This window comes from Oryzias latipes, chromosome 2, assembly GCF_002234675.1.
Source record: "Oryzias latipes chromosome 2, ASM223467v1".
In the NCBI taxonomy this organism is placed as follows: Eukaryota; Metazoa; Chordata; class Actinopteri; order Beloniformes; family Adrianichthyidae; genus Oryzias; species Oryzias latipes.
The window spans coordinates 8,146,359-8,159,531 of record NC_019860.2 but is presented as its reverse complement, the minus strand read 5'-3'; the positions used below and the strand labels follow the sequence as shown (position 1 = coordinate 8,159,531).

The 13,173-nt window shown below is 40.9% G+C and overlaps 2 protein-coding genes across 10 annotated transcripts in view; one reads left to right on the top strand and one right to left on the bottom strand.

Annotated features, from left to right (window-relative positions):
* Window positions 1–13,173, bottom strand: part of LOC105357660 (NACHT, LRR and PYD domains-containing protein 12) — a 243,950-nt gene that overhangs the window by 17,360 nt on the left and 213,417 nt on the right. For all 7 annotated transcript variants that reach the window (XM_023961897.1, XM_023961900.1, XM_023961885.1 and 4 more), the window contains 2 exons: window positions 6,080–6,250; window positions 4,815–4,991 (listed from right to left, as the gene is read on the bottom strand). In XM_023961897.1, the coding sequence (XP_023817665.1) occupies window positions 4,815–4,991; window positions 6,080–6,250 (348 nt within the window). The remainder of the gene's footprint in view (window positions 1–4,814; window positions 4,992–6,079; window positions 6,251–13,173) is intronic.
* Window positions 1–13,173, top strand: part of LOC110013798 (gastrula zinc finger protein XlCGF28.1) — a 989,290-nt gene that overhangs the window by 893,281 nt on the left and 82,836 nt on the right. The window lies entirely within an intron of this gene.

Below are 13,173 nucleotides of genomic sequence, written 5' to 3'. Positions count from 1 at the left end.
TTGATTCCGGAGCCGAGCAAAGTTTGATTGATGTGAGTCTTGTCACGCGTTTTTCACTGCCTGTTGAACCTCTGGACACCCTTATTAAAGCTGCGGGTCTAGGGGGTCAACCCCTTTCTCTAAAAACCCAGCGCACGAAACCTATACTCCTCGTTACATCCGGTAATCACAGGGAACTTATTCAATTTTTTATTACTCACTCTCTTCAGACCCATTTTGTCTTAGGGTATTCCTGGCTCAAATGACATAAACCCTCCGACGTATAACCAAATGGACCACATAATGCTTGGCTAAGTTTTTATTTTGTTGTGTTTTTTTTTTGTTTGTTTGGCTAACTGTCTTCAGTCAGCTATTCCTTCTATCACTCCCTCAGGGACCAATAATTCTGAAGATATCTATCTCCAAAGTGCCATCTTATCAAGACTTTAAGTTGGTTTTTAGTAAGGTTAAAGCTGGCATCTTACCGGTCCATAGACCCTCTGATTGTTCTATCCAACTGGTGCTACCTTACCCAAAGGAAGATTATTTAAAGTATCAAGTCCTGAGAAAGCAGCTATGGAAAAATACATCCAGGAGGCACTTTCCTCTGGTCACATCCGCCTGCCATTGTCTCTTGTTGGTGCAGGTTTGTTTTTTGTCAAGAAAAAAAGATAAATACTTAAGACCTTGTATTGATTTTCGTGAATTAAATCGGATAATGGTCAAAGACAAATGCTCTCTTTCACTCATTAGTTCCGTTTTTGATTCTGTCCAGGAAGCCAGGATTTTTTTCTAAACTCTACTTTCTTAACACTTACCATCTCATTCGAATCAAAGGTGACAAATTGAAGACTGCGTTCAACACTCCGTTAGGACATTTTGAATAACTCGTTATGCCCTTTGGCTTGACTAATGCACCTGCAGTATTCCAAAGGCTAGTTAATGACGGCCTCAGGGATTTCATCAACCGTTTTGTTTTCGTGTACTTGGACGACAATCTTATATATTCTAAAGATCCCACTCAACATGAAAACCATGTCCGTCAAGTTCTGGAAAGACCTCTGAAACCAAGTCTTCGACAAAGCTGAAAAACGCGAATTCCATGCTTTCACAATCCCCTTCTTGGGTTACATTTTTGAAGCTGGAAATATTTGTCCTGATCCTGCCAAAATTGAAGCTGTCTCTCAGTGGGAACCTCCCAACTCCCGCAAAAAATTACAGAAATTTTGGGGTTCGTTAATTTCTCCTGCCGGTTCATAAGAAACTATAGAAGTATCGCCTCACCCTTGGCTCAACTTACTTCTATCTCCAAGCCTTTCAACTGAAACCCTGAAGACCAGGCTGCCTTTGACACTCAAAGACTTCTTGTATCAGCTCCTAGACTAGTACAACAAGATCCCTCTAGATCAGTGCTTCTCAATTATTTTTTGCCACCCCCCCAGGAAAAAGAAAATGTTACGCGCCCCCCCTGAACCCCCCCTATAACCCCCACACACACACTCACGCGGTGACAATATACTAGGTTGGTACCTATAACATTTGTGTAAGTCTACCTAAAATTGTATCTATTAACATTAACAAAAGACAAAAGAAACATAAATCCACTTACAACAAATATTAACTTTATTTTGCCACAGAAACTCTGTTCTAGTCTAAAATAGAAAAGAATCTGATAGTGCCTTAAATTAAAAAAATCTGTCATTCATTATTTAAACTAGAAACATTTCGACCAACTGAACCATTTGATGCTGAGAAAAATAATTCAATAAATAATATTAAATCAAAATTGATCTGAAACAGTAACACAGCAGCACCATTATATTTTGGAAAATAAAAACACGTCATTAAAATGTCTACAATAGTTCATAAAGAATAACATTATTAGCATGAGCTGAGTCATCTAAAGCAGTGGTTCCCAAACTTTTTATGCAGGGCCCCCCTTTCTGAAGATTAGAATAATTTCGAGCCCCCCCCCCCACACACACACTGACACAAACATACAAATCCTTTGTTTCGAAGCTCCACCGCGCCCCCCTGCAATACCACCGCGTCCCCCCAAGGGGGTGCGCCCCCCAGTTTGGGAACCACTGATCTAAAGGCATGCGTGATCCTGGTGTTGGGCAACAGGCAGCTCTATCAGTGATCCGCGTGTCCAGATTCACCCGGCAGACATAGCCCACACCACCCCTCCCTTTTCATTCTCACTCGCGCAGCTACAGGGAAGGGGATTCACTGTTTCAGGCTGTTACAAACTGTAATAGAACAGACATAGGAACCGAATAGTGGAACAGATTTTTTTCCAAGCACTGAGCCGCTGTCACCGCCGCCCCCATGGTAAATTTGCGCACCGGACAATTGCCCGTATTACCTGTGCCTAAAACCGCCACCACCACGTGTGCCCCCCCCTGGCCTCGCTTCGGCGCGTCCCCACTATTTGAGAAGCACTGCTCTAGACAGTTCATTGTAGTGGTGGACTCCTCTGATTCCAGGGTTGGAGCTTTTCTCTCCCAAAGGGAGGAGGCCTTGTAAGTTAAAACCATGTGCCTTTTTCTCCCGAAAACTCTCCCCTGCAGAACGCAATTATGATTTGGCCAACCGTGAACCGTGAGCAGGCTAACCAGGAGTTTGAGGTGGCTCTCCGTTGTTTGGCTGCCCAGAATACCACTGACTGGTCCGAATACCTAGTTTGAATAGAATATGCTCACAATACTCTTCTGCCACAGGGATGTCTCCGTTTGAGACTTCCCTTGGGAACTCACCCCCTTTGTTTCCGTCCCAGGAACCTAATTTGGAAGTGCCCTTGGTCCAACACCAACTCCAACGGTGCCCACGCATTTGGCACTAGAGCTGCTCTCCTCCATACCAAGGAGAGTAACTGTCGTACTGCCAGTCGTCACAGAATGGTGGGGCCCGATTACCAATCCGGCCAGAGGGCATGGCTCTCATCCAGGAACATCCCGATCCAGTACACGTCCTGCAAACTCGCCCCTCGTTTCATCGGACCATACACAATTGAGAAAATCATCAAGACCTCATGGGTCCATCTTCGGCTTCCTGGGGCTCTTAAGGTACATCCGTCATTCCATGTTTCTCAAATTAGGCCCGTCTAGGACAGCCCTTTATGCCTGCCTTCTGCTTCGCGACCTCCTGCCGTATCTTCAATGGCGCTCCGGCATTCACGTCCAGCCGTGTTTTGGATGTCCGGCGTTGGGGTCGTGGAGTCCAGTTTCTGGTGGGTGGATTGGGAGAGTTACGGTCCAGGGGAACGCTCCCGAGTCTCTCGTTCCCTCATTCTGGACCCTACCATCAGTGACTTCTACCGGGCCCATCCGGATCGGTGTCCAGGACCGCCAGGCGGCAGTCGTTAAGGGGTGGTACTGTCATCATGTCTCTGGCAGGTCTTCTCCCCCTCCCCTCTACTCCTGACTCTACCAGCTATAACCTCATCAACTTTCAGCTCTTCATAAGGAGACCCAGCTCCGGCATTCTTCACCAGTTCGTTGCCCCTTATGGTGCTTAATCTGGTCTCTTGGGCTTATGTCTTGCTTCCATGTTTTGCCTCAAGCTAACTTTTGCTCTCCTGCCTCAGGACTTTCATCCACGATTGTCATCTGAGTCAGATCTCCATGAGCAGTCGCTACGTTCCTGAAAATCCCGAGAACCACAAAAAAACGCATCAAGACCTCCAGTCACGCCACGAATCCTGCAAAGACCTCCTGCTACGCCAAGAAACCTAATCACGCCAGAATCTCCAGCCATGCCACTACTCCAAACCAGGCTACAAAATATAAAGTATTTCTTACCATCTAACTGACATATGTTTTTTTCCCCAGGTTCCAGCATCTAGGTCTGCCTCGCCTAAGAGTCATGACAGAAGCTACTGTCACCAAACTTTCTATACCGACTAATCATGACCCTATTTTCCTACAACAAATGTTCTCAGAAATTAGATTTCTTACATTTATTGAGTCTACATTGCAGTATGTTTCATAAATCATTTAACAATTATTCAAAGTTTTTTTCTTTCAACCTTTTTAAAGTGGTATGGTATAAAATGTGAAAGAGCTGTCATTGTACAAAGTTTGTTGACTGTAGTTAAAATTATAACCAAAAGTAATACATTTTTATGGGTCAATGATGATCAATATTTACACAATTGAGATACCTTAAAAAATAAACATTTAGGTTGTAATAAGAGTAGTTAAGAAGTCATTTCTGAAAACTTGAGGACTGCAACAATTGTATTGAGAGCTACTGAGCAGTATTGAGCAATTCTTAAAAAAAAACAGAGTAATGTTCTGATTTAATCTTTGATGTAGGATAGTGTTTTCAGTCACAGCATTGGTGCCTCAAACTCCACAGTCCCATTTAGAGTATGTTAAGATAGCAAGTTAATCTGACTAGCATGCTCACATCCTTAAAGTTGTGAACAACTTATAAAACCATATGTTATTCTGGACTTACTGTCCATTTGTTCTTAACACACGTAGCATTTTCTTGGATTTAACGTATTTTCTTAACATTTCATCTCTGAACTGCCGCAAGTGTCTTCTCCTCATGACCTCACAATTTCTACTTTCTCTTACTCTACCTTATGCATTATCGCATCAATTTTAGAATAATAAAAATATATTTCACCTTCCTTATCACCTGCATACTAACAAAAGTACTCTGGCAATTAAGCAAGATTGTAAAACAATTTTAATTAAAGTACATTAAACAACAAGAACAATCGAATCACATTCATTTAACATTATTGTTCTGTAGTGATGTCATCGGTCAGTCATCTGTACTCATCATATTGATCTGAACACAACTGAAACATGGAGTCTGACCTCAGAGTCTGCAGTCTGCAGTCTGGACTCTCCAGAAAACCACACAGATGAAGAACTCCTGAATCATGCAGGTTCTTGTTGTAGCTCAGGTCGAGTTTTGTCAGGTTGGACGGGTTTTTCTTCAGAGCTGAGACCAGAGCTTCACAGTTGATCTCTGACAAACTGCAGTTCCTCAACCTGCAATCAGACAGAAAAGTGTGTTCAGGAGCAGTAATGCAGCTGGAGGTCCAGGAACTTGGTACATTCAGTCAGATGGAACCCGCCCTGATGACAGACTGACAGATTATATTTTAAAACTAGGGACTGAAAAATAGTGAGGATCTGTAAATGAAAATACATTACTACTTGGGGCGGGGGAGGGATGTAAATTAAAATGCAATAGATTTAAAATGACTTTAAAATAACGTTAAAACAGACAAGGCATTGAAATGTCATTTATCATCATGAATAAAAATGTACTAAATACATTTTCAAAATGCATGGCACTAATTCTTATATATTCCATTTAATCGTTTATCAATTTTATCTTATAACCTCTTTATATTTACCTTTGTTGATCTTAATCTTTCCCTGAACAAAAAAAACAATCCAAAATAAATTGAATTTAAATATTTAGGCAATATGCTAATATTTCATGCCCATCAAATTAGCCAAAAGCCCATTGGCTCTGAAGAATTTTCGGAGCCCTTTTATGGTGAATAATAGATTTAAAAGAAACTGGGATATTAAAAAAAACATCAGACTTCAACTTCAACCTGGTAGACGCCTGTCCTTGAAAATATTCTTTGACATTAAACCTATATGGAGCAGATCTGCCTCTGCTTGTTTACTCAATTCTTTCATATCTTTTCACCAAAACTCTCCTTCTTTCTCTCATTTTCATCTCAAGTCTGCACTCACACTTCTGTTTGTGTGTGTGCACGTGCATGCTCACGTGCTCTGCTGTGTCTGATTTGAACTTTGCTTTCAGGCAGGTTTGATCAGGATGACTAGTCTGTCATCAGTTTGAGTTCTTGTTTGTTTTCTGACTCTTTAAACACAGAAATCTGTCAAATATTTCAACAGCTGAACTTTTTGTTGCCATGAAAATCTATTTGTTTTCAAAGAAAATTTAAGCAACTGTTTTCTTCCACTGCAGACTCTTCAAAGAATCAAAGATGTTCAATTTCTGGAAATTCCAGAAAATCTTTGAATCCAAACCTTTCAGCTTCAGTGAAGAACTACAAATGTAGAAATGAACCAACCAGAAGCTTCAATGTTCTGACCTCAGATTCTGCAGTCTGCAGTTTGGACACTCCAGTCCAGAACACAGAACCTCTATGGAATCCTCCAGACTTTTGTCGCTCAGGTCCAGTTCTTTCAGGTGGGATGGGTTGGACTTCAGAGCTGAAGCCATAATTTCACAGTGAGTCTCTGAGAATCCACATTGTGAAATTCTGAGAAGAGAAACAAAGACAGAAACAGGTGATCTTCCGATGAATTCAGGCTGTGATAACGAAGACGATGATGACGACGATGAGCTGTAGACCAGTGTTTTTCAACCAGTGTGCCGCGGCACACTAGTGTGCTGCAGCACACTAGTGTGCCGTGGGAGATGGTCAAGTGTGCCGTGGGAAATTGCCCTCATTAACTGATCTAAAAACATTTCCCATCTCCAGGAAATCAGTTCTGTGTTCATCCAAACAGGCCCTGATAAAACACTGAGGAGTTAGGAATATAAAAGATCGTAAAATACTTTTTCTTTGCGTTCATTTTATTTTATTAAAGACATTTTGATAAGAATGAAGGTACCGCGATTTACCTGCAGCTTCGGCTGTATTTTGGAAAAGTCCCGTCCCTTTAACTGTCTCCACCAATCATTCTTGGGGGGCTTAATCACATGTCATCAGTCTGACCAATCAGAAGTGGTTAATGTCTTCACTTCCTTGTCCCGATTTAGCTCGTAAAGTCGCTCAGTTCTAACAAAAATACCAGCTAAAGCTCGTCTTTAGCGGTGTAGCTTTCCACAGAATCCGGTATCAGACCGTGGAACAAGTTAACAAAACAATAAAGCTCCGAAAACCGATCTCCTGCCGATTTATGCACTACATCTCCCATGATGCATTGGGTTGTGAGAGTGACAGCGCACAAGGAGATCTGTTGTTAAATGTCTTGAAACGAACAAACACACATCAAACTGTTTTTAAATCTTCTAACTTAACTTTTATTGCATCTTTTAGAAAAAAACAGCTGCAGTTTCCAGCTTTTTCTGCAACTATTATCTCAAAAATGCATGTGAGATTGTGGAGGGAGGGGCTGTAGATCAATACAGACTATGAGTTTCTCCTTTTATTTTACATTTTTGGATGCTGGTGTGCCGCGGGATTTTTTTTAAGGTTAAAGTGTGCCGTGGCTCAGAAAAGGTTGAAAAACACTGCTGTAGACAACAATAGTTCATCTTCCTGTTCTGTTGCAGAACTTTGAATCCAGTTTCCTCCTCAATTCTACGTCTCCCGTCATGAACAGAACCACAGCAGCACCGACCTTCAGGCAGAACTTTCCAGAAGGTCTTCTTGATAGAAAGAGGCTAACCGCTGCATGCGGTGGAAGTATCATGGTCTGCCTCCAGTGGTGACCTTCAAAAACAGCCACAGCTTCAGTCTGTGTGTTCTAAAGCTTTGTTTCTGAACTCCAGTCCTCAGGTCCACCTTCTTGAAGGCTTTTTCTACTTCTATTCGTAAACACACCTGCCTCCAGTGACTCATCATCAGCCTCTGTAGAACTCCATGATGAGCTCAGTCAGGTGTGTTTCAGCAGGTAAGATGGAAACCATGCAGGTTGGTGGTTCTGGAGACTGGAGATCAGAAAGCCTGTTCTAAAGCAGAGCAGCAGGAGCTTCAGCCTTTCAGAGTGGCTGAAAGAACCTCCTTCAGGTTCCTCTCTGTTATTTCTACCTCACAGCTTCTTTGACTCCTTCATTCCCTTTAGAACATGCGGCTCAACATTCAGGCTTTTGTCATGTGTTCAGAGGAAGAGCTCTGTTTGTTTAAGCGCTGTGTTCACAGACTGTCTGGAAAAGGGAAACAGCAGAGAAAGAGGCCAGGGGGCAGAGCTTCATTAGGAAACAGAGAAGTGTCTCACTACAATAAAAGCAGGTGGATTCTTCAGTGTCTCATTAAAAGCCAGGAATCTTCTCCACATGAGCCTCAGGAGACCATGATGACATCACTCTGACCTTTGACCCATCATGCTCCCCACAGTTCACACACATAAACAATGAGGCTTTTAAAAACATTCAGGATGATCTAATGCAGGGGTGGCGAACATGTGGCTTTCGGCCAATCGGCTCGATGCGGCACATCGACTTGACTGAAGGCATTAACGCTTGCAGAGGAAATGAAAACAAAACATATCCCATGATTTCAGACCCCAATATGCTTGGATTTGGCTTTTTTAGTGGACATGCTTTCACACCTGGATAAACCTGGATCTGCAGGGGAAATTAAAAACTCTTCCTGATCTGACACAAAGTGTATTCTCCGTTTATAAACACGTTGAATCTTTTTAAAGTGCACAACGGCAATCTAACCCACCTCTCTGTGGAGCTCACAGCAGAAAGCTGCAATCCAAATGAATGAAGCGCAGAACGTGACGCTGGACGGAAACTTTACTTTGCAGTTTGAGGAGCTGCAGCAGAAACGACCGCAGATCACTTTTCTCATTGATCCTTTAATGCAGAGACTGACTGCCTGAGATCCCCGCTTGTCACTGATGAGGCAGTGAGCAAACCGGAGATGATTGAGCTGAAATCTCTTTGAATGAAGATCCTGTTACGTTTTAGAGAACAGAGAAATCCCCGTGTGTAAAAGGGCCGCTCTCAAGCAGCTGTCGATATTCTCAACATATGTCTGCGAGTCCCTGTTTTTTACCTTGAAATATGTGAAATCAAGGCATCGGTCCGTTCTGACTGACACTCATGTAAATGAGCTGATCAGAGAGGCTACGACTGAATTTAAACCTGATCTGCAGAGGATTACAAGAAACAAGAGAAATCCCACTGAGATCATCATACCATCACTCCAGCAAGGTAAGTAATTCTGAGATGTATTTTGGAAAACACACCTGACTGAGCATGCCTGTGTGAATATTTTAATATTCCATCAATTATCAGTTGTTCATGCAAAAAGTCAATCATTAGTTTTTAAAGAAAAGGAAAAGTTATAAAAGTAAAACCTTTTGACTGGAGATCAAAATTAAATTTATACTACACACATCTGAAATGTAATGTATTTAATGTTTTTATTATCAATATATGAATGACTTGGACACCAGAAGGATGCTCTGTCCAGATGTTTGTGTATTTGTTGGTGTGAGGGTCATTGAAAGAGGAATGTTGAGATACAAAGAATTGCCTGTTAAATACTGTTGCAGTACGTCAAATATTTGATGGGATGTGCAAAATATCTTGATGGGATCAATGGTCGGATTAGAATCCAACCGTGTACATGGGCCCAGAAAAATGTTTTCCAGATATAAAAACGTTCACTAAGGTCACACTTTCGGTCAGAATAAATCAGTCGCACATGCGCAGTAGGGTGTGTTAACCGGAAGGGGATAGAAATTCCGCCGAGCGGCTTTTTTTTTTCAAACTTTATTGAATGTAACAATTCAATACAAAACGATGTTAAACAGCGCAGAGCGGCTATGTACATTGACATGTCAGCTCGGTAATATACGAGACGATCTTCTAAACGTGCTTTTAATAATGTTACGGTTATTATGAAACACCTGTTCGCTCATCATTTGAATTTTAATCCGTGTGGTCAGTGCTTTTTCTGAACGAAGCCGGAAAGAAGCCAGGATTAGCAGTATGCTAACACGGGCTAACAACATTAGCTTTGGGTGGCGCTGCACGTAAAAATGTGGGAATAACATCAGCCTTTATTTAGTCGGGACAGTGGGGACACAACTGGAAACACAAATCCACGTCATTGTTTGAATATTTTCTAAGGACTGAGCGACATTTCTGCTTTGAAGCTAAAACCCCTGTGTGTGCTGAAGATCCGAGCTGTGCTCAGACACGCACTTTTAGACCCGGTTCTGAGTTCGGTAGCTCGTTCCCCTAGAGCTGCGGGAAGGATCGCAGACTTAAATCTCCCACACATACCGCTCATGTATCAAAGCACCCCCCCCCTCCCTTCCCATCAAACACAAAGCTGGAAGTCCGCGCTCCGCCGGTGTAGGTACCGGATGTTCTCGTATGAGGGGTCGTATAAGACATTATTTATTCTGAACCATTCACATTCATACATTCTTGCTCTCACAGTCATATATACTCTCTTTCGCATACATATATTCTCTTACGCATCCATATATTCTCTCTCTCACATTCATACATTCTTGCTCTCACAGTCATATATACTCTCTTTCGCATACATATATTCTCACTTGCACATCCATATATTCTCTCTCTCGCATGCATATATATTCTCTTACGCATTCATATATTCTCACTTGCACATCCATATATTCTCTCTCTCGCATGCATATATATTACTTTACACATACATACATTCTCACTCTCATTGTCACTCTTAAAAAAGAATGTATGTATGTGAAAGACAAGTATATATGTACGTGTCAGGAAGAGTTTATATGTGTGTGTGAGAGAGGAGTATGCATGAAACGGAAGTGACTTTGCATGAAAAGGAAGGCACTTTGAATGAAAAGGAAGGCACTTTGAATGAAACGGAAGGCAGATGATTTCTCGTGCTCTGATTGGACGAGAGGCCGCCACCTCCCATTTTGAACACACTCTAAACCCTATCACTTGTACTGACTCATAACTATTAAGGTTACACAACTTAAATGTCATTTTGTAGTTGATTCAACTATAAAGTATTAAGCTCTATCAAGATTTTTTCAAATTTAACTTAACAGTGCTAAATATTTTAAAGCTTATTTGTATCTAGCACTCAAAAATTTTAAGATCCCTGAAGTAGCGTCGTGACGTCATCACGTACTGGTGGGAGGGTCTTTCGTTTTCTCTACGTTAGCTCAGGTGGCCATGTTGGATTTGCCGAATGCGAGTATGCGACGTTTGAAATTGAAAGTCGAGCATTTTATTTTTCTGCAAAGCGTTGCGATTTCGTCCCGCCTCAAGACGCCCCAACCTCGGGTTTTTTTTCCATCCGCCTCATCGCTGATGGTGCCGTCTTGTCTTCAGCCCTGATTTAATTTGGTAAGTATCGTTCATGGTTTATTTTGAATGAATGCTTTAAAAATGCTCTTATACTACCGTAAATGTGGTTTACTGTTGTTTAAACATATGTGTGTTATGATTGTTTTAGAGATTAATGTGGAAATGTATACATGATTAGTTTGTCATAGCAGACGTATGGCGAGCCAAACCCAAAATGCATTTCTGCCCGTAAGTTACGACAGTGATGAGTTTTTTGTTTTTTTTCAGAGGTAAAAATGATCTGTTATGCTGCAATCACACTAAACGTGATCCGCGTGTGAAATTCGCGTTGGAGGCCTCTGTCTGTGGCTAAAGTTTGCTGCTGGACATTTGTCCAAAAATGTCACTCAAAGCCTCTAACGGTTGTGTGGGAGGAGCTACCGCCAACAGTTTTAAGCCTGGTTGCTACATTGAAGCATTGGGTTTTGAATGCAGCTTTATTTAAGCTTTTATAAATCACTGATCTCCGTTATAACAAAGGTTTTTATAAAAATAAATTAATCAACGTGCTCGTGTTGTGTTCAGGTACCGAACTACAGAGTGTTCAGTGTTTCACCTCCAGGTAGACGCCAAGGCCAGCCAGGTAACTTGTCTCCTGATCAGTTATTTGTCTAGAGCTATTTTAAAAAAACAAAAAATGCAATAGGTTGTGTAGTGCAATAAATGTTTTTTGATCAGAATATAATTGAAACATTTTTTAACATTGAAAAATCTCTTTTGGACTTTTTCAGATACTGAACTTCAGAGAGTTCACCAGAAAGTCACCATTTCACCAGAAAAGAGGTGTCAGTGGGTGAGTTTTATACTTATTTAATACATTCATCCTGAACTATTACCATTATTAGATTTATACGGCAGCATGGAAACATTTATGCACATTTTAACTAGCCAAAGGTCTAAATAGAGCTGAAATTATTTACAATTTAACTAAACATATTTAGATTGCAGGCTGAAGGTGGCACAATGGAATGGAGGTGCAAGTTGTGTTCTGTTACTTTGGCACTATGCAGAACTACATAGCCAATATTCCAAAGTGTTTCCACTGCCATGTATGTGGAGACACTTTGGAATATTGTCATGTCTTTATGACAGTATATTACAATAATAAAATGATGTTGCATTAGCACCATTCCATCATTTGAAACCATGAAAACTCATCTGTCAAGATCTGAAATGGATTTATGTAGAGTAGATGTAGTCAGAGGAAATTGTGCAGTTTTTACATGTTTGTGTAACTTAAAGCTGCCCTTTTCTGAGACTAAGTCCACCAAAACAGACAGGAACTGGCCAGCTTGGTTAGGATTTATGACCTCCAGGTGAATTTCTAATGTGCATAATTCAAAAACGGATAACAAATCATTTGTAAACAGCTGTAAGAAGCCAAGGTGTAACTTGCCTTAAAAATGACTTTGGGTCTTTGACCTGAAGTGGATCATGCCATAAACACTGCATTGTCCTCTTACTAGAAATAGACATCTAGAAAAGGTATCATTTTATTATTTCTTAAAGTTCCTTGAGTAAATATTGGAAGTGTTTGCTCTGCATTTGCTTCAAAGGTAATGGATATTTCTTTTTATTCTTTTAGGACCAGCGTGACGTGAACATGAGACGGGCACTTGTCCTCCTTGCACTTCCTGTTTATCTGCATGAAGATGCCTCCAACTTCTTCAAGACCTGTACAGTAAGTGCACACGACTCCCTGTCAATGGTTTTCACTAATCCTTTAATATTGATTGAGATTTTATTGAGTGACATAATAAATAGGGCAATTGTTTGTAGTTTGTAAACTGAGTGATATTTCAAATGGTTTTAAAAATGAGACGGAAGATGAAAGGCGAACATCAGGGACTCCTGATTGGAAGGAGTGGGAACATTTTCATTTACCTTTTTCTGCTCCTGATCCATCATTATTTGAATAAAGAAAAATGAAGCTTTAGTCTTAAATTATTTTATAAATGTCCTCCTTCAGAAAAAGGCTAAAGAACTTTTTAAAAACACAATTTTAATTGGAGTTGGTCCTTAAAACATCATAGCCAGTTGATTAAAAGCTAACAGAATGTTAGCATGAAAAGATTCCCATTGACAGATGGCAGGAATGTCAGTTTTGGACATTAGTGTGATGAATATCTTTGAGGGTCT